The following is a 23,075-nucleotide window of genomic DNA, read 5'->3' as shown; positions in this document are numbered from 1 at the left end:
TCGGCATTAATATCTGTTCCTTTGTCACAAAAGTTTGGAATAGTTGCTTGAGAGCGAGAATGGTTTAGGGTTTTTCGTAGGACTCGAAAAAGAAATTGGATGCATAAGATTGCTTATGATAGAAAATCGTTTTGAGCAATAGTATATCATCGTGCCAAATTTTTCGTGGTATTAATCTAAATAAATTTACATTCTCCCGCACTTCAAAGCAGCCGAAAGAGGGCTGTTGGTAAAAAAATAAGGTATGTGGATGGGATCTGTCGCACCCAACGAGGAGGCGCTCTTACCACGTTTTATTGTGATGGCTGTGTACTTCCAATTACGTGTACCACAAACACAAAAAAAAAAAAAAAAAAAGAGAAGCCAAAAATCTGGATGAGGACAACCCTTTTTTAATATATTCGTGTGAAAGTAAGAAGAAAAAGACTATTAAGTTAGGAAAAGTAGGATAAAATAAGAAACGGTCGGAGCCCCGTGGCGGGGCACAAGTGTCATTTCAATGGTGAGAATAATATGAAAGTTTTTATTATTCTGAATAAAAAAATTAGGGCTCGCGTCTCTCTCTCTCTCTCCGAGTCTCGACTGAAAACGACTGCAAAGCAACCTGTGGCCTACCTGTAACACACATTCCACGGATTTTGTATGCGCATGCATCACATTAAGATTCATGGAGTAAGACCCAAAGCCACTCATCTTCTTCATATACCATTTCTCTCTCTCTCTCTCTCTCCCCTCGTCGTCGTCTTCCTCTCTCTGTCTGTCTTTCTCCCTCTCTCTCTCTCTCTCTCTCTCTTCTGTGCAGATACATGTTTCCTTCGAGCTGATCTTTGGGGGTGGGCGGTCGACCATGGTGGATCTTCAAGTCGTGTGCTGCATGTGCGGCGACGTCGGGTTCCCGGACAAGCTCTTCCGCTGCAGCAAGTGCCGCAACCGCTTTCAACACTCGTACGGACTCCGGTCATCATCATCATCATGAAAGTGTCTCTGATGTGCACGCATCCATGTATGTATGTGGCGCACCTGATCCATGCATGGCCATCCCCCATGTTCACATCCATGTTTGATGGGTACCCGTCACTGAAGTTCTTACCAAACGCCACCTTGAACCGCCTCCCCGTCAGCCGCCAGCAGCGGCGGGGGTCTGCGACACATGATTCTAGTATTATGAGCATATATCTCATTCGCATGCTTCCTCTAGTTCATGACCCAGAAGACGATGAACAGAAACTCTTAAACTCCATACTATTCTTGGGTACGGGTCTAGCTAGAATAACTTAGTTGCAATAATAACCAAATCTGTATATGTTTGATCGACGATGATTACATCAGGGAACTTCTCTATCTTCGATTATCTATGATTGTGCTTGGAAATGTGAGATGATACGCACGAACACGAACTTTGGTGTCCCGCAGGTACTGCAGCAGCTATTATGGCGAAATCTCCGAGCCGATCGCACAGTGCGACTGGTGCCAGAGCGAGCAGAGAAGCGCGCGGACACACGGGGTTCCATCGCGGAGATCCGGGGCTGCAAACGTCAACACGGGCGGCCCGAAGTCCGAGTACTCCGGCGACCGGATGATCAAGCAGCATGATGGCGAGGACGGTACCGCCCCCGCCGCCGCCGCCGCTACCGACAAGGGGAAGAACCCCTCCCCGCGGACCGCCACCCGCAGGTACAAGCTTCTCAAGGATGTCATGTGCTAGTGGGAACTACGAACCATAGATTTCTCAACCCTCAAAATGTAAATTACCTAAGTCGCTTACACATATAGCAGTATATTTCTATAGAAGGCCTCAACATAAGTTTGCTCTCCAAGTGTCCTTTGTGTGATTTCTCTTTGTTTCTTTGGTGAGACCACTGTTTGATCTACTGTGGTTCTTCCATTATGTTGTTTTCTTTGGAAAAAAACAATGTAAATCCAGAACAACCCAAGTGAACCGCCCGAGTTTTCGTAATCATAATCCAGTTCTTCTTCCATTCTATGTTGTCTTGTCTTCTTCGAACTGACTCGTAATTTAACATTTGAGCAAACAGGTAAGATCAAATGGGATTAATTTTCGACTAATTGTAAACCAATGCTTATTATTTAAGTAACACCTAGCGTATTAGTTTTAATTAATAATTTCGAGTAATGTTTGCCATATTAATTTAGTAGGGTGGATCATTGTACAAATGTGGATGTAGCATGACTATGATATAGGGTGGCTGGTGATGACAAAAGAGGGTCTCCCCTAAGGCATGTGGTGTCTCTATCAGAGTTTGGTTCTCCATTGAATTTTGCCTTAAGACGAGAGAAATCAATGCGCACTTTGGGATTGCTTTCGTCCATGGGATTTATAGTACCTAAAGCTGCCATTGCTTCGAACTCATTGAAGGCTTTTTAATATATCTAGGCCTCTATTATTGTTTGGTGGATTTTTTTTTTCTTTTTGGGTCTCAGTAGTCACAGTGGAATGCCGGGCTTAAGATCAGAGATTAGTCTCGCTATTACTTTTATTATTATTATTATTATTTTTTGCCATTCATAACATTTACGGTTGATATTCCAATGTGATCACATCATCAGCTTCTCAAATTCCTTTCTTTTTTCTTTCTTTTCCCTTTGGAAAGTAACAAAAAGAAAAGGAGAGGTGAAGAAGACAAAGGCGTGGCAGATGGGTAGTTGGGAAAATTTATTTGCAATGTCTTAATCGGGTTAAAAAGATTTCAACCCACCTGATGAACGGGGGGAATTCTTACTATGATGCCATTAAATGGACAATATTTCTTTAAATACTTGAAATTGCTCGAATTCAGTGTTTCTTTAAGTACTAAATACGTTGTATCAATACGACAGCGTTTTTCGGACATAAGATGATACCGGTCGGCCTATATACTTTTGGGTCGGGTTTATTCACATTTATGAAAATATCGAATGATTTTCATAATTTGTAACTTATTTATCTACCAGAGCGGAGGACTGATGTAAAATATTAGGCCCTAGAGAGAAGTGGCGGGTGAAAGATTTGTGAAAGTACAGATGATAAGGTCTTATCTCCCACTGCATCTGCCTTGTCCATTTATGACAAAACAACAAAACCTCTTCCGCTACTTGACATCAACTCTCAAGGGATGTACGAAAAGAATAAATATAGTTTAACCAGAGAGAGAGAGAGAGAGAGGGAAAATTGTTGATTATGCTTTTGACTAAACTTCAATTATCTAGAGATTTGACTAGATTACGTTAATTGTTTGAGTAACTTGACCATGTTGAGCATCTAATCCGGAGGAGTTGATTGAGCAGATTGAATTTAAAAACATGGCCGCTTATGCTGTAAGAATTATGCAACTTGAAAGTTCGAATCTCTAGCGTTGTTAAAGAGAAAATACTTTTATATATCTGAAGGTTTCATTTATTTAACTGCTGAATCATGCTTGTTAATATATATATATATATATGTATATATTATGAATCGGAACGTGGAAAGCTCTTATGTATGTCATAATGGTTGAATCAAGAAATGGGGAAAAGGGCATTAAAAATGTTATAACTTTTATACAACACTCATTTTAGTATCAAAATATTTCGCTGGATCACTTTAGTACCATATCGGAGGAAAAATGATCACTTAAGTGCTTTCGATATAAATTTCGATGATAAGTCCTATGTGGCATTTTAAATAAAATTTTAATTCTTACTTGACTTTTCTTAAGAAAAATAAGCCCAACGTGGAGATGACATGGCCCTTATGTTAACACTTATATTTTTCTTTCTTTCTTTCTTCATACTTGCTCGCTCTTTTCCTCTCTCTCTCTTTTACCCAAAACATTTCATTCGAACTCAAAACAGAAAAGTTCCTCGCCAGACTTAACAAACAAAAATTTTCCAAAGAATTGATCCACCGTGCAGAAGAGAAGACTTGACGAGATCACTAAGATAAATACTCTCTTAGAAAAGCCGAGTGAAAATCTCAATAACTTGTGTATCTATCTTAGAATAGGAATTGAAAATATTCATACCGATCGGGAATCGCGTTTTTTCAATACAAAGACTTTTAAGATGTAATCAAGTTGCACTTTTCTCGCGTTATATAATTATCGGGATACACTCAAGTTGACTGTTGGCGGGTCGTACTCTTTCGATACGAGACAAGCGTAGTCGATAATCGACCGATCTCGTCACTTGGACATCCCTAACAACTTTCCTTGATCAATCCACATGTAAATTACTTATTGAATAATGTGTCAAAAATTCTCTCTAGCTTGGTGCTGAAATTAACATATTTATCGAGCATATCTTGTTCCGAACGGTTGAAATTCTCGTGCAGCAACTTGGTGGCATCGGGTATCTCTCTTTTTCATCTTCTTTTTCCCCGTTCAAGGTTTGACATGGGACAAACGAAGGTGATCTGACTTTTTGAATTTGACATAAAGTTGACAAGGATATTTCACTTTCTCATGTGTACGATTTTATCGTAATTTTTTTAATTTCCTTTCAATGGCTGATGAGTACCAAGAGATGATAACGTTTGATTAGGTTAACCGGGAGCACTAAACTAGTGGATCCTAGTCAACTCAATAAAATTAATTCGGTTTTATTGGGTTGTGATTTTTTATTATTTGCGACTGTTGTGGACCGCTAATATTATGTGCCTATTTCTTTATATGTGCGTGCATGCACGGACGTACAATAAAGATGGATATGCCAAATCATTAACGTCAAGATTCGTCGGAAAACCAGAAAAACATGTTCACTACGACAAATTCACATGTCTACGACAAAATGTAAATCTTGTACTTCGTCGCTCAAGTGTAACGGGTAACTAATAGCGGGTAAAATCAAATTTTAACGCTAGGAAATCTGAAGATGAAAACGTGAAATTTTGACTCTGTTTATTTCACGAAAAATCAATGATTTGAAAAGCGTTTTACTAAGAATGATTGCTTGTATCGCTTACGATAACGAATGGAAGAAACATATTTTCATTGCTTAAAAAAATGTTTAGACATAAATTTGTTGTCGATAATGAAAATATGAGTCACTAGTCAAGTTTTCAGAAAATGTTTGGCCTATATCTCCATGGATTTTGGTCAAATGAGTTTAGTCGCTACAAATTCACTTCTAGGGAGCAATTTTGCTACAATTTGTTGCTATAATATGTAGCAACGAACTGTGGCGACCGGCAAAATATTGCGTCGCTAGAACTCCCAACGATGAAATTGGGCTTTCCTAGGATGAGATTGTTTCGCCCCTAGAGCTTGGATCTTTCTTAGCGATTATATGGAAAAAAATATATGCGACTTAAATAAATTTGGTTAAAGCACAATTGCACAATTGACCGTTAGGGAACCACACATTATTTATTCATAGAGGAGAAACAATTCAGTTCTAAGGATGCGTTTGGTTAGGGGAAAACTCCATGATAAAGGAAAATACTAGCATTTTCCAGGAAAATAGTTAGTTTTCCTATGCTTGGTCATATGTGATCGAAAATGTTTTTCTTTATTTGGATCATATTTAGAAAATGATTTCAATTTCATGACTTTATTTAAAGCAAAAGAAAATTTTGAATTTAAATTTTTTTTTTTCAATGTTTTATTTTTTTTAATTCTAATTTCTTTTCTTTTCTTTGTCTGTCGATGCCGGCCATAGAGACGATCAACAATGCTATCGGCCTGCCACATGAGAGGACGAGTTCATCCAAACCAAGCCTTGCCAGTCCGCCATGGCAGACCACCAACCGAGGAAGAAGTAAAAGAAAAAAGAATTATATGAAAATAAAAAATAAAAATTGAATACATATATTATATATATATATATATATATATATATATATATTCGAGATGAGCAATTCCATAAGTTGTTTTCACCTCTTTAGATTCAAGAATTCACTTTCTTAGTCTTATGCATGAATTTTCCGTTGACTAAGTAATTTTCGGCGAACCGGACAGGTGAAAGTCTAGAAAACCGATTCCCAGAAAACATTTTCACCCAAACAAACACATCCTAACTTTCTACTTTTGCGAATTTAATCTTAAACCTTCGCGTGATATTTCAATGTAGTCATTTCGATCGATTTTCTCCGAAAATTGCTAACTCGGTGGTACGCCAAGTAGGACGGCAAGCGATGAACAAATCGCCAAGCCAATGCTTTTCGGCAAAATTGACCGAAATGGCCACATTGGAATCTTGCACACAAATTTTTAAGACCAAATTGACAAAATGGAATGTTTATGATTGAAATTGACTGAAATGGCTACATATAATGAGTTTATAAGTTTTTGATTGATTGGATAATTTTCCCTTATTCATGGCAATGGTGACCACCAATGAAGTTAACAAGGCTGCTTAAATGCGCCATTTCATCATCGCGATACCTTAATAAAGCAGGATTAATTGTAACTCAAATAACACTGAAATTATGAAATTGCACCGTTGTCAACGGTCAAAATGAATTCTATAGTCGTAGCGAGATCTAACCCAAAAATTCAATGATTTCCTTTTTGGTCGGAAACAAAGTTCACTCATTCAAGGGAAAAACCCATAAAAAAATTACAGACTATGCTCATCATGACACATTTATCATGAATTTTTTTTTTGTAACATAAAAAACTCCAAACCATGCCCAATACGATATATTTATCCTGATTTTTTTGTATCATAAAATACCTCAAACTACGCTCAATGCGATATATTTTCTTTGAAATTTTTTTGTGGCGTAAAAAACCTCAAACTTGTAACTATACGACACGTTTATCCTCCGTCAAGGCTCATTCAGATGATTTTCCAATCAAAACAACACCGTTTTTATTTCATTTAAGTCACGTGAGTGTCATGTTAACGTCAATCGCCTTTCGGCGTCTACATTGCCATTTTTAATGTTATCCATTGACGAAATCATGATGGAAGGTACATGCGTCACGCATATACAAATTTAAAATTTTTGGTGTCACAAAAATAATTAAAATAAATACATCAAAGTACACATAGTTTAGAGTTTGAATGTCCTAGGATTTGATATTGCGTGGTGGGACAGCAAAAACGAAAGTTATGATGGATGATGGAGACATTTAGAAGAGGCTTTAGGCTGGTTTGGTTGGCAATAGCTGCAGCTAACCACTTGCTTTACTTTCACACTAGGGCAGATCAAATTATAAGATGACAAAAGAATCGGTCCTAACTTTATCATTAACAGATCATTTATTTCGTGAAAAATAAATTATTTAAAAAAATATATAGTCAACGTCCATAAATATATTTAGACATAAATTATTATAGATAATAAAGATATTTTTTTGCTGCTAACTTATTATTTCAAGAGATCAATTTTAAGAAAGTATTTTTAAGATCATTAATTTTTTACGAAACAAATGAAGCTCAAATTGAGTTATATTATTCATTTATTAACTGGTTGGACCACAAGCATGGACTTCACCTTCGAGACATAATCCTCTTTTCTTGCTTGGATCAAGGCCACATACTTTGTTTGCAAAACATATATTTGAGGTTAGGCACCTGCTTTACTATCTCGAAGTCCTATGAATTTTGTACAATTTGCACATGTAAAATTGCCATCATATATGTAATTTTCAAGCTGGTAACTTTTTCTGAGCAAATATGATAGCCGAGACGAGATCATTGGAAAATCCATATATGCGTAAAAGCTTTTATTTGCGTGTTTAGAATGATGACCAAAGAAAACCCATATATGCAATTTTAAGATGATTTTCACAAATCCCTCCTCATTGCTATTTATGAATTTACCGTTGTCCTTCTAGATTTACCCCTCCCACCATTCCAAACTCACCCACCACAAAACAAAATCCACATACCCTTAGTCGAAACCCTAACACAATCCAAGTGCTGCCCCTCCTCCCCGACCCCGCCCGTGACCCCCACCACTGCCCTTAGTAGAGCCACCTACCTGTCGCACAGCATCGCCACCCGCCATGCCAAGAAACCTAAACCAGGGCGAGCCCTGCCAATGTCGAGCTCGACGATGATGGCAGAGAGAGAGAGAGAGAGAGTTCTTTTCAGCTTGGTATATTTTGTCTGGAGATGCAAATTGTAGATTTTCAAGAATTAGTTTATGGATGAAAAGTGCACGTGATTTTACGGGGGGAAAAGTTTCCAATTTTATTTTATTTTATTTTTGTGTGTAGGGCCCAGAAAAATGCATCCCCAGCCTCTTATAGGAGAGGGCCCAGGCCCGCACTGCATGTGTGTCGCAACGATCTTTGGGGGCACCCACAAGATATCAAGGGAAGCAGAGGCTGTGGGGTCTCCCTCCAGATTTGCACGTACAATTTTGGAGATTCGTGAAATGAGGAGAGCTTCTTCTTTTTCTTTTCTTTTGGGTGGGGTTCTTTCTCTGGCCTCGTGTTATCATCTGGACTCTTCCTCAGGACACCTTCAAAGGTTTGATTTATTGGAGTTTCTGTTTACATCGGACACTACTGCATTTCATATGATTGATAAAAATAACTTACTGCATGATTAACTTTGAATCGTAGCCATCAATTGATTATTAAATACTTAGATAAAACTGCATAATTTGTCCGATAATATCACGATATTAATGGAGTATTAAACTCATGATTAGCATTAAGAGTGATAGCATAAGATAATTCTATTTTGATTTTATGACATGCTACATGCTCAACTTATACTTATCATACTGGATAATTTTCGAATGCATCAATCGATACTTTGTAATTTAATAATATAAATGATTTATTGCACTCGTGAATCCTATTAACAACAAGAGCGGTATATCAACCCTCGTACAGGAACACAACAACTGAAATGGGTAGTCCCTATTGGTATCAAATCTATTCCCACGATCCAATCTTTTCGATCTTTTTAACCAATTCTTTGGTAAAGTTTCCCAACTGCATTTGAGAATGATTCATTTATCCATAAAGATAAAGAAAGCTTTCTTATAGTTCTGATTGGACTAAAAAGCAGAAACTACGTGATAGGCTGATTTTATTGATTTGATTTGTCGAATTAACAATATGATGGCAATAATATATATTCTAATGATCTCTATGGATTATTATGGTCAATTTATTTATAGACCGATTATTCATACAGCTTCTCAATTTAAAGTTTTCGCAAAGCATGAACTCATCCTTTGTTTTCGTGAATGGTATGTTCCACTTCTAGATAATAATTATGCCTACATAATCTTCTTCGATCCGTCCCCCATTAGAACAAGACCCTTCACGAATTAATCATGATAATGGATCTTAAATGAGTTTTTCGTGATTTGCGATTATTTCAAAACACGAAGTTGAACCTCGTAAGCATCTCGCGACAATTTGAGGATCGATTTGGTGGTTGTCCAATCCACATATGCTTTTATCTCACTTAATCTAATCTGTTTACTCACTGCTCCATAACTATCTAAATAATTTGAAATTGGCCTCAAAATTCAACATATCAACATACGACTAGGAGTGAATTGCTTTGATGATTGCGACCACTAGGAATATCAGCATGACATAATAGACCACTAACCAAGCTTAACCTCCGCAATCAAATCAAGAAAAGACAATTGAAGATGATGGAAAGAACAGGCGATTACGATTAGACTTGAGAAATACACATAACCAAAAGGCGCTTTAAAATAAGGGTCAGTATCACGAAAATTTTTAAATTAATAGACTTAAGAAAAATTTATCACAAATTAATTTTTTGCCCTCTAAAAACATCAAACTAGTATACAGGTAACAAATTTATCCTAAAATAATTTTTTGACCACCAAAAATTTCAAACTACATACTAATGATAAATTTACTCTCCGATAGTTTCCATTAATTTGCGTTATTATCATAAAAAATTCTAAATTGATACACATGTGACAAATAAAGAGTAAAAGTCTCAAAATGATACATCCGTCAACTGTCACGTGTCATCAAACTCAGCAAGTTGACGGTAAAATTTAATAAAAACTAACGGAAATGTAAATTTGTTATAAGTGTACCAGTTTAAAATTTTTGGTATTCAAAAAATTAATTTGGCCTAATAAACTAAAATTATTCATACAAATCATAAAGAAGACCCTTTTTGGATTTAGCATTCGTAAGGCTAAGACAGGGATTTTAGGGTTTCTTGGTTTGGGGCTATCGTTCTGAATATCTATAGTCTCATATTCAAATTTAAGAGGTTGCAATGATTGCAGGGCCTGACTCAAACAGGTCAAATTCTCCCCCACAAGAAATGGGTGACAGGGATTCTGATAGTGTAGAGCTAAATAGCACCAACATCGACACGTGATGCAAACATTAATCAATCACTTGTTAGTATCATCATTGTTTTGAACTGACAAATTCAACTCATTTCTATTCTAATAACCCATAAAAACTTGGGGAGAGGGAAAAAAAAACAATCAATGCACATTCCACCATTAGGTTTGTGGAATTGGGGTGATTAAGTGGAAGCTTTTAGGTTTTGATAGATTCCTGATTTTACCCATAAACTATTAAAAATTTTCAAAATTGACCTCTTGTGTTTCGCTACGTGTCCGATAAAATTCATCACGTAATGAAAGTCTAACACACGTTGACCACTTGTTGAACTCGTGTCCGACACGCATCCAACACTGATGTAGAGCCACCCAAAGAGTGTCCATGCTTCCTAGTGTATGGCTTGTCCCTCCCTATTCATATATAAATATACCTTAAAAATTATGTTTTATTTGTTTAGTTAGCTAATATTGATGGTAATTACGAATAGTATAATGAAACATAGACTATCAATATAAATCTTGATATGAAAATTGCCCACTTAAAATTACGAATGGTCATCTTCTTTGCGAGAGGTGGCCGACGAGAGCCGACGATGGGTGGGTTTGGTACGGCTTTGCAAATGGGCTTTTGGAGGAATGTAAATACCTTTAGCATAAGGAGCTTTGGAGAAATATAAATAGCGTTTGATAAAAAATAATTTGAAAAGCAACTTTGGCCTAGCTAGTGTTTGGCAAGAAAATTTTTTAAATGGGCTTTCTTGCTAAATTTATTTTTAAATAAAATATAATTAAAAAAGGACAATCAAACCTAAGGCAAAGGCACGCAGTCGTCGGTTGAGGCCGCCAGGGGTCGAGCGACCTCCGGCGATGATCGCTTAGGCCACTTGACCCTAGGTGGCCATCACCGGGGTAGCACCACCCTAGCAATGAGGCCTGGGGTGGCCCGATCTAGGTGATGGCTGCCTAGGTCGCTCGACCCTAAGTGTCCTTCGCGGGGGTCACATGGCCCAAGTGTTGACACCAAATTTTTTATCATTTTATTTTTTAAAGATTAATTTAAAAAATAAAACAATTCATAAAATTATAAAATCAACTTTGGAAGCCTTGGCCTAGCCTCAAGAACCAATTTTGAACAAAAAATATTTTTCGTAATTTTTGACATTTTTTCGGATTTATCTTTATTATAAAAAATAGCCGAAAATCAGCAAACATAGTATTCATAGTCAAGAAAATGTAAAAAAATAGTCAATATTTTTATTTTAATTCCCTTTTCATATCTGAGATGTAAAATTTTAAAAATTCAGTCCGGGATCACATGATCCTTCATAAATATAACCCCAAAATTAAGCCTAAAAATTACGTTTCGAGCCTTTTTAATTTTTATTTTCACATTTTTTGAGTCATGACATTTGCTTATAATAGCTCATATTTAATTTTGGTCTAAATACTCACGGAATTGCTCAATTTTGATCAAAAGGACCTAAATGCACAAATATTTTTCAATTTAGTCCCTGGTTTCGCTCAAAATGGAATTAATATTTTTCTATGGGTACCCATGAAAATATAAGTCCACTATCCTATATTTTTCATCATTCTACATCCATTAGTGGGGGTGGCTTGGGTCGATATTGCCGTTTAGGCTTTGGTTTTTACAAAAATCATTTTCGGGTAGAATTTAAAAATTGGGGTTTTTGCTCTAAATCAAACTTTCTAATCTCAAGAAGATCTCTCTTAGATGAAAAAAAAATTTAGAACCCAATTTCAGGTTTAATTTCATGAAAAAAGATTGTTTTGGGGCTTAATTCAGCTATTTTCGGGAAATCGGGTCGGCGGGGCCGGGCGGATCCGACCCACCGACCTGGTTCTTGTTCATTATCTTTAACCTCAACCCCATTGCGTCTACAGCATGACCCTCGGGAGGAAATTGACAAAATTGACAAAGAAAAATGGCATGATTAGCGACACAATCACTTGGTCATTGAAGCCAACTCAATCCCGATTCCATTAAACCTATTTTTGAAACCTCTCATCGCCGGAGCCAGGATATCCAAGCCCTTCTTAGCCACTGCCCGAAGTTGCAACCTGCCTCCCAAACTAGTCGAATCTTGACCAAATTCGCAGCCGTTTCGCGACACCCACGCTACGTAATCCTCCCAACCTTACTTCAAAATGTTCTTATCATCATTTGGTGTCTTGTGGACGCGGCATTCGTACAAAAATGGTATGAATTTGGGCGGCTGGCTCTCGATATAATGAAAAACGACAAAAAAGGCCATTAGGGGAATTTCTGCCAAAATTGGCCACGTATAAAGAGGAAATGTGCGCAAAAGGACGGGGGCCGAGTCTATAAAACAAGAGGGGGGCTATGGAGGTTCGGGTTCCACGATTTTTGGCCGAATTTGTGAGAGAAAGGGTCGGCCATGGCTGAGCTTCGGGTTGCTTAACAAAGGGTCTTCAAAGGCAAAAATAAAGTGAGTGAAGGAGCTTGAGGAAACACTATCACTCAGCTGAGCTTCCCCGACATGCCACCTATCCACCAAACCCGTTTCCACCACCTATCATCGCCGGATCCGCCCGAAAAGGTAGTCCGAATACCCCTTTACCATTGGCCCCCTGCTAGTTGTTATATTTTTTCCCGGTTTGGTTTCATTCGACTTTTGGGTCGAATGGGGCCAAACTAGCCACTCCTATGCATGCCTATATGCTTATTACATGTCCCTTGAATGATTGCATGCTTTGGTTTTGCTCACAATGCCCCGGATTAGTATTTTTTGTGTTACATGTCACATGTTCGATGAAATGTCCGTCGTTGTTCAAATACGCTAATTTGAGCTCCTTTTTCAATGCATTCTCGTGATTTTTTTTTACTGTTCTTAGTCTTATTGCGTTTTATGTGTGTAGTTTTTCGTATTGATACTTAGTTTTGCTACTGGTGATGTGTGGATATTGAGATATGAGCTCGAGAACATGGCTTGTTGACCAGCCATTTGCCTTGTCTTAAGCTAAAAACAATTCGAACTTTTTATTTTGGGGTCATTTTTCTTTCCCGTTTTACGTGCCCTATGGGTCATTCTTAGCTTAATCCCTTCCTCTTGTGCAGTTCTTCATGTTGATATATCATTTGTCCTCTAGTTGTGGTCAAGATATGAGTTATGTCCCTCTAAAGTCGCCTTTATGAACTATGCTTTTCCAGATCTGAAAATTTTTTCAAAGTGTTGGAGTTTTAGTCAATGCAAACCCCCGAATTTTGAGGTGATTTTCTCTCTGGTCTTACGTGCTTTAAGGGCGATTCTCATTTCATATTGTTCTTGGTTTGTAGCTCTTCGTATTAGTATATTGCTTCCCTGTTAGTTATAATCGAGGTGTGAGTTATTATCCTCCAAATTTGCTACCATGAACTAATTCTGGATTTTGAAAAAATTTGTGTTGGAATAGTGCGAACTCGCCATTTTGAGGTTGCTTTTCTTGATGATTTCTCGAGCTTTTGAGGTCGTTCTTTGATTGATTATGCTATCTGTGTGTAGCACTCCGCGTTGATACCTCGGGTTTGGTTTGATTATCTCTATGGATTAAGTTATGATCTTTCAAAATCGCTTCAGTGAACTTCAAAGTGAGGCTTGAAATTTTTGTCAGGAAGTTGCGGGTTTGCATGTTTGCGTCCTTAGTATAGTGCGCTCGGGTGGAATTTTTATGAGCCGCCAAGTGCGTCAGAAACCTTGTTTAATCTAATTTCATGTGGCATTAATATCTTATGTTTATTGTTTATGTGCACCGAGATATTTGCCTTCAAAGTTGCCTCGGTGAACTGCAAAATGAGGCTCGATTTTTTGTTGTGTTGGGCTTGCGATAAGCTGTCTTCGCGATGCCAATACGACGCGCTCGGTTGGTCATTTCCAGAGCCGTCGGTTGTTTTGGAAACTAGATCATACATATTTTTATGGGGTGTGATCAATGTCCCTTGATTTAATTTGAACACTAAAATAATTTCCTCTGAAAATGCCCTAATGTGCTGCAAGGTTAGGGGGGTTTATTTTTCTAGGTGTTGGTCATCAAGTGGGTAACGTCGTTACGAAGCACTCGGCCATATTTTTCTCAAGACGTCCATCATTTTGAAAACCCCTTTCTTCCAAGTTTCCCATGATGTGATCGGTTTTCATTAATTATTTTCAAGGGCCAAGATATTTGCCCGAAAAGTGCTCCGTTGATTGAGCGAAATTCCATAAAAAAAAAAGGTCAAAAAATGTTTTCTTTTCTTAAAATGTTGTCGTTTAGGCCGACTCGGAACCCTTACAATTTGGATCGGGTGCCCTTGAGGCACAGGTCGGGTCGGCCTGATCCTCATAATTTTTTTAAAATAAAAATTAGAAAAAAATACAAATAAAAATAAAACTAAAAATAAAAATAAAAATAGAAAATAGAAACTCATTAAAAAATCAGAAAATTAAAAAAAAAATCCCAAAAAATAGGAAATGACCACAATCAACTAGCCAAACCTATTTTAGTGTTCTTGACCCCCCGATCCTTCCAAATTGACGATTTTGCCTTTTTTGGCGAATCGTCCCCGATTTTTCCCAAATCAATCCTAATCCTTAATGATATTTTTTCAAAGCCTTTAGGGCTATACTAGGGATGCCTTGACTTATCTTGATGTCACTTTTGGATCCTTGGTTGTGCACATACTTTATTGATTGTGATTAATAGGATTAGTCTTTCTGATTTGCATGATACCTAGATTTAGGCTTACCTCATTCGAAAATTATGCATGCATGAAATCATAGTTAGGATAATCACTCGACGTTAGGTACCGAAATTCCGTTGATGGAAAATATGGACGTAACCAAGTTTCCGAACCCAAAATCTCTAGTTTCATCGAACCGAACGATCTCTCCCAATCGTTCGGTGAGGTATTCGGCCAATCTTACAAAAATGGCCGGTGGCGACTCCTTTTTGCATGCACACGTTGCACATGTCACACGACCCCACTAAGGTCGAACCCGATCGATGATCAATCGATGAAATTTTCTTTGAAAATACTGCTGTCGCGATTTGGTATGGGCACGGGAGGGCCCGCACCAAGAAAGCCCACCACTACCAAATGCTGAAAGCTCAAAGCTAGTCCCTACCTGCAATGAGCTTTCATCATTTTCAATGCCAACTTTCATCTCAAAGCCTCTTGAGAATGATTGCCAAATGCTCTGCATTTTCTCTAAGGGGCTTTGGGAAAGCTCAACCAAACCCACTAGAGGTTGCGAGACCTCAAGCCTCTTAGCCAGGGGTTGCGCGACCCAAGCAACCATTGCCGGGGGTTGCCCAACCCCAAGCGGCCTGTAGGGTTTGATTTTTTTAATTAAAAAAATAATGTAGCAAAACCCTTTTGCAATTTTTTTTAATTAAATATTACTTAGCTCAAAGTTGCTTTTCGAAAGATTTTTTTCAAAATGCTATTTGCATTTCTCCAAAATACATTTTCAAAATCCAACCACACGCACGTCCACCTCAACAAGCTAACGCAAATCTTCACGAACCGATCTGTGTGAATCAATGACCTCGTAAATCGAGAACTTCAAGAAAACCCTCAATTTCGAAAGAAAAGAAAAGAAAAGTAAACCCTCAAAATATTCTGCCACAAAAAAAGGGTAAACCCTCAAAATATATTTGACCAAAAAAAAAGGTAAACCCTAAAGAAATCCACCAGATGCTCTGCAACTGCTCAGTGAATCTAGTTGATATTATCCCAAAGAAGAAAAGGTAAAAAGAAGAAGAAATCATCAATCATCATCTCAACCACACTGTCGGTCTCATCCAGGACGCCGAAGTGAACCTTCCCAATTCCAAACAGTAGTAGCGTCTTCTTTGTCGCTGCACTAGCAAAAGGTCCATTACACGACAGGAAGCCATTGAAGGAGACGAGAGAAAGATTTGCTTCTCAAGCCCGTCCAGTGTCCCTTGAGTCTCCTTCTCAGGCCCGTCAAATCCATTCTCCAATCTCTGTCCTCCACTCCTCAGATTTCCTCGCGCTTTCTTTGTGCTTGCTTATGTCGTATGCTCTTGTCCGCGATTATCTTTTACACTCGTCGTGTGGAACTTTGACAAAGGAGGGGCGACAAGAAACAAACAAAAGAAAAGCTTTAGAATTTAAAGGGGTTTGACGTTGATACGATCTCGGTGGAGCTGGACGTGGGTGATTTCGTATATATTCGATTTCCCTGCCATTGGTCGAAAATTGGAGTCGTGATTGGTAATGTGTGTCTGGAATAGACAATTTGGTTGATTACTTGGGAGAATTGTGGTACATTGTTTGTGAAATTTCAAAGCTTTCGAGCTTGTATGGTGTTTCGGGTGAATTTCGGAGAGAAATGCAGTTGCTAAAGTATATCTAATTTCGACAGAAAAAAGAAAAATTAGGAGCTTGATGGGGATGCTTAATATGTTTTTAACCAATTGGTTTGAATATGGGTATAAAACATATAACATTAATTAGCCAGTTAGATTCATTGATTAGGAAGATCACTTTAAAGTTTGAACATTGCCAATTTAACTTGTTGCCTAGATTTTTTGTTGCCAATTTAATTTGATATGGGTGAATTTCGTACCTCTACTTTCAGCACAAGCTGTATTTGCAAACTCCTATAAGCTCCATGCTTTTTATCGAACTTTCGATTCAAATGTGTTGACACCTAAATTTTGACTAATCATTTCAATCATTTTTTGCATAGAAAATTAGAGCTAATCTTTTAGTTCTCACAAAAAAAATAATTAAATCATTTTGTAGCATTCATGCATTGCATCAGCATTGTTTTGGATCGGTGGTGTCGGAATTAGCTTGAATTGACAAGCGGTTTGGACTAGAACTCATCACAAATCTTTGTCAAATATAGAGGAATACGTGCCAAAATTTTCAGAGAAAAACTAAACTAATTTGATGCAATTTAGCCCTTTGGGACTTAATTCGAGTCACAATTTGAGCTAGAGTTTATTTTGCAAAAATTAAGAAATTTTATGCCCCTAAGCTTGCAATACTTTTATCTATAAATACAAGCGTTATGCCTAGAATTTGAGGGAGGCCACACAAAAATTTGGTACACTGCCAAAGGAAAACACACGAGAGAAAAGTTGGGGAGAAGAGGACAAAAGGGGAGTTATGCACAGATGTGTTCACACCTATAAGCTCCACGCTTTTTATCGAATTTTTGATTCAAATGTGTTGACACCTAAATTTTGACCAATCCTTTCAATCATTTTTTGCATAGAAAATTAGAGCTAATCTTTTAGTTCTCACAAAAAAAATAATTAAATCATTTTGTAGCATTCATGCATTGCATCAGCATTGTTTTGGATCGGCGGTGTCGGAATCAGCTTGAATTGACAAGCGGTTTGGACTAGAACTCATCACAAATCTTTGTCAAATATAGAGGAATACGTGCCAAAATTTTCAGAGAAAAACCAAACTAATTTGATGCAATTTAGCCCTTTGGGACTTAATTCGAATCACAATTTGAGCTCGAGTTTATTTTGCAAAAATTAAGAAATTTTATGCCCTAAGCTTGCAACACTTTTGTCTATAAATACAAGCGTTATGCCTAGAATTTGAGGGAGGCCACACAAAAATATGGTACACTGCCAAAGGAAAACACACGAGAGAAAAGTTGGGGAGAAGAGGACAAAAGGGGGGTTATGCACAGATGTGTTGACACCTATAAGCTTCATGCTTTTTATCAAACTTTCAATTCAGATATGTTGACACATAAATTTTGACTAATTCTTTTAATCATTTTTTGCATAGAAAATTAGAGCTAATCTTTTAGTTCTCACAAAAAAAATGATTAAATCATTTTTTGGCATTCATGCATTACATCAGCATTGTTTTGGATCGGCGGTGTCAAAATCAGCTTGAATTGACAAGCGGTTTGGACTAGAACTCATCACAAATCTTTGTCAATATAGAGGAATACGTGCCGAAATTTTCAGAGAAAAACTAGACTAATTTGATGCAATTTAGCCCTTTGGGACTTAATTCGAGTCACATTTTGAGCCCGAGTTTATTTTGCAAAAATTAAGAAACTTTAGGCCCGAAGCTTGCAACTCTTTTATCTATAAATACAAGCATTATGCCTAGGGTTTGAGGGAGGCCACACAAAAATTTGGTACACGGTCAAAGGAAAACACACGAGAGAAAAGTTGGGGAGAAGAGGACAAAAGGGAGGTTTTGCACAGAGGATGGAGGATAATTTTTCAAGAGAATTTTCCGTCCTCGCTAAGCCTCTCGTAGTTCCGCTACGAATTACTTCTCCGCGATGTTGCGTAACGGCGCTCCCCCTGCGGCTAGTTGCTTCAACGCGTCCCAAGACGACCTTGGTGGTTTTCCACACGTGGATTTGGGTTCTTGTGGGCGTCCCAGAGCTGGTCAAAGTGTGGTCACTTTCATCGACACTGCCAATATTCTCGAGACCGACTACCCCTTGTTCGCGATTCAAGCGCCTATCGATCCTGTGAACCGACGCGAGTTGTCACTCTTGTTACTCGTCCATCGTCGACCACCCGACGTTGGGACTGCCAGTGATATACCGGAGGAAGGTGGGGAAGTATTGTGTCAGTATGTAGGGCTTAATTCCCAAACAAAGATCGCAAACTTCTGCTGTGTGGAAGGCGGTTAGTTGGGTGGTGATTTCAGTGAACCGATGCATGAGCTGAGACTCCCATGTCCCAGACCGAGAAGCCTGTAGAAGGAATATCGAAAAAAGTTTGGAGGTTGCTGGTGTTTCGTGCTTCACTTTGCACGAGCTCTACCCGAGGAATTGGCTGCCACGAGGTGTCCACAACACCAATTTTTCGGTGTGTTAAGCCAATACATATAAGAAAAGGACAGGAAACGTGGAGAGGTTCCTTTTTGTCGTTTTTCTTCCTTGTAGGTTACTGGAGAACGAAGCAATACCCCGCAAGCGGCCACGATCCATGAGCATTACAAGTTATCTCGTTCGCCGACTAGTCGCAAACAACCGCGAGCTCACCCGTTGAACGAGCGTCCTCCGCTGGTTCATCCGCAAGCGTCCCGCCACCGTGATCTCGAGCCAATTCGCCAATTCAAATTTAGAAAGCAATTTTCGCGAGATAAGGAAAATTTCTAAATTCAATATTTTCTTGCAAATTTTACATATCTTGTACATATTAGCATATCTTTTCGAAAATTTCAGGATGTTGCGATATGTGACTTGCCTAGTTTGGAAATTGCACGTTAAAATCAAACATTGAATATTCTTGAATATATCTTGTGGTATTGCTTCCCTAATTTGAAAATTGTGATTTGATTTTTGAAAATTGTGATTTGATTGAGATATTTTTGGAGTCTTGGTGATAATCTTGTTAATTCAAAAAAAAAAAAATTGAATATATCCAAGATACTGAAGATATTAAAATCTTTTTAAAATGTGATCGCCTAGTCCACAACCGCACACATGGAAATAAGTCTTTATTTCCACATTTGGTATTTCAAATTTTAGGATCGATCTACAAGGCTTCAGATCTAAACTCAATTCGAAAGCATTTGCGATAACTACTAAAAGATTCGCAACTTGAATTTATCATTCATAAAAACTGAAAATCACAAAAAATAAAAATAAAAATTCAAAAAATTTTTAAAAAGAAATCTTCATGGCTCATCTTTAATTCCTCTCACAAAATTTTAGAATATTTTTTTAAAAAAAAGGATATAGCAAGAAATGGTTCCTTAAAAACCACATCTCATCATCTTTAGAAAGATAGGATTTTCTAGAAATCCTATCTAATAGATTGCATCTTTGAATAAAAATATTTTCAAATCCATTTCAATCTTTAAAAGATGTAGGCTTAGGGTTAAGAGATTCTCTTAAATTTTTTTGGGCTTAATACAAATAAAATTCAAAAACTTTAAGATAATCTTGAACCAATTCACTCTCGTTTTCCCTTAATTTTTAATTTCAAAAATACATCACAAACACAAAAAAAAATCATAAAAAGAAAATTCAAAAAAATTACACCTTTCAACTCCAAGTTAGAATTCATCAAAATTGCCAAATTAAGCATTTTTCATGACATTGGTACTGGAAGGGCATTAATTGAAAATTAATGTAACCAAGTCCCTACCTGGTTCGTAGAAGTAATTAGTTCTCCCACTAATTTACAAAAGTTTCTAATCAATCTACAAAAAAATGATTAGTGGTGGCTCTAAAAAATTAAAAATCTTTTGCAAGATAATCACTTGAACCAAAAGTCACAATTTGGTTGAACTTGAGAGAGTTAGGTTAGTTAATTTAATTAATTAATTTGGTAATCCATTAACCTAAAATTGAAATTTTTGAATTTTTAGGTCGCGACATGAGAAAGTTAGTTTGTTGCAATTTCAGGTATCAAAAGTTTTGTTCTTTGGCTTCTCTTGTACATGAGAAGCTTTCTATTCAAGCACATATTTTGTTACTTGTTACTGGACCATTGACAATCTGAAGTAAGAAGAGTTCAAACGTTTTTACTCAAATCTTACACTGTCTTCCGGAATTTCTCTTTGTACGAGCGATGGTTATATACTCATTTTGATACTTACAGCGCAAGTTTACTCCATATCTCACGACCTGCCTTCTTCATCTCGTTCGTTTGCCTATGCAGGGGGATTAATTGATGATGTCCACCTCTTTGCAGCTTTCCGTCAACACAACAGCATTAGCTGGCCAAGACTCATTGGTATCTCTGGTTATTGATCAGAATGGAGGATCTACTGATGCGAACAACGAAGTGTACAGGCAGATACGCTGATCGACAATTCTAAGGTTTGTAATTTGAAATGTGACTAGTGTTTCTTGGAGAGTCATACAAGTCAAACATTCATCCACATTTTAGGCTATTAGGCACCATGATTTTTACCCATATTGACTTTTGTGCATATCAGCACAGGGATGAGAACCTTTACCAAAAAAAAAAAAAAAACAGGGATGAGGACTTATTTTAAATTGAACTGTTCAATCCAGCTAATCACCTGTGTTTCTACAAAGCCTTCAAGGATGATCTACGGTCTCTCGGTCTAAAAATCAAACAGCACGAGGACAACAGAGGATCTCTAAAGGCTCGGAAAAAAACATGTTAGATGGCTCTACTCTTGATAAGGAAGGTATGCTATCCGAAATCTGATGCTTGCAGCGTGAATGGCTATTACACCTTGGAGACCTTTTTAAACGAAGGTTGAAATCTGGGCTTCTTTCCTTGCAATAAGGTCACTTATCATACAGAGCATTAGTAAAAATAGATCAGAAGTCAAAACCTTGAAGACGCGCCCCATACATCCGTGCCGAGTTAGCATAGTATGCACATCATGAAGTGGAGTGAGGTCATAGATTTAGTTAAAGGAAAAGGGAAGTGCAGTGCCCACTTCTTTGATTATTAAGGCATCTTCTGACACGTTTAGTGCGGACTTGTCATTTCTCAGTACTCCTTGGGAAGTATCATTCTTCTGCCCCCATCTAGAGCTGAAGATGATAGCTTTTTCAATGGAGGCGAGGAGGAAGCAACTGAACAAATACTGAAGCATGATAAATCTGCCGCCGCAATTTTGTGCCGGCACAAAACTCGTCATGGCACTCAGGCTTTCACTCTTGATTTATCCAAGGATGTCATTGGCATAGTTGCTACTTCAGGCAAAGTAGATGAGGAAAATCTTAGCAGGTTTGTATACTTTGTCCTCGGTAGCTAGAAATTAGAACCGAAACTCCTTTTGTCGGAAATAATTGAATCATTTGTTTTTTTATTTATTTATTAGAAGTCACTGCATTTGTTGATGTGTTGAGACCAATACGTAGATTGTTGAAATAGAAGCAGCGAGCTGTGTCTTGTGAATGCTCATGAGATATGGCTGCAAGTGGTGTAGTTTTTTTATGTTTTTCGGTTGAAGCAAGTGGTGTAGTTCAAACTTACAATTTCTAATAATCTCTGACTCGTTGGTGCATTTCCTAGATTGAACTTTGCGTTGTTTTAGTTCACGATCTTGTTCTAATCTCGATTCGTCTCTTCTTGACTGGGGTTTAGGCTTCTCTCCGAGTATTTAGGAGCGGAGACCATGCTTGCCATTTGTTTGCAAGACTCGAGAAGGCGTTAAGGCTCTAGAATCATATGATAAAGACGGCAGTATAGATAAAAGTGCTGGTCTTCATGGGCTTGGTTCTTCCATCGGGAGGATTTTAGATGGGAGATTCCTCGCCATCTGCTTATAAGACATAAGGTGTCGTTCTTATCCGTCTTGATGAATGGTGTGGAATTTATTTCGTTTAATTTGGGCAGACCATATGTTGGAAGATTTTGTAGCTGATGATCCACGAAGAAGGCTCGATCTCGTAAAGCCCAGATTACCGAATGGGGAATGCCCGCCTGGTTTCCTGATGTTGATGTTGGCTTCTTTGGTTGCATCAGCTCATCTGTAATCATTTGTGTTCTCATAGATACGGAAGCCCTGTTCTTGCTCGATTCTTGACCATGATTATCCGAAGAATTAAGTTGAGTACGCCTTTAGGTCCGGCTGTCAGTTAATACTTCCAAGCATAAATAGTTAGACTTGGAAGAAGGTCTATGATTTTTGGAGACTCTGTTGTTTCTCCTAGCTTAAGAGTAAACTCAGGATCTGCTTTTGTCCCCTTGTCCCTGCTATCAAATTTAAGGGAGGATGTGGATGTGAGATTTCCAGCAACGTCGGGTGCATCCGGTCTTCCCGCAAATTACCACGAAATGGAAAACCAGATGGAGGACTTGAAGTGGAAAAGGGAAAAACTGCTGGAAGATTTGCGATGAGAGCGACAAACGGTGGATCGAGCTAAACTGAATTTTGAGA

The 23,075-nt window shown here is 37.9% G+C and overlaps 1 protein-coding gene and 1 pseudogene across 1 annotated transcript; both read left to right on the top strand.

Moving 5' to 3' along the window:
• Positions 1-769: 769 nt before the first annotated feature.
• LOC115727416 lies at positions 770-1,902 on the top strand. The gene is made up of 2 exons (XM_030657634.2): positions 770-945; positions 1,414-1,902. Exons 1-2 carry the CDS (start codon positions 848-850, stop codon positions 1,703-1,705), a joined length of 390 nt encoding a protein of 129 aa, XP_030513494.1. The 5' UTR covers positions 770-847; the 3' UTR covers positions 1,706-1,902.
• A 19,064-nt stretch (positions 1,903-20,966) lies between these two features.
• LOC115727410 lies at positions 20,967-23,075 on the top strand (annotated as a pseudogene).

Source organism: Rhodamnia argentea, chromosome 3 (assembly GCF_020921035.1).
Source record: "Rhodamnia argentea isolate NSW1041297 chromosome 3, ASM2092103v1, whole genome shotgun sequence".
Lineage (NCBI taxonomy): Eukaryota > Viridiplantae > Streptophyta > Magnoliopsida > Myrtales > Myrtaceae > Rhodamnia > Rhodamnia argentea.
The sequence above is the reverse complement of the archived record's forward strand: the minus strand, read 5'-3'. Positions and strand labels throughout refer to the sequence as shown.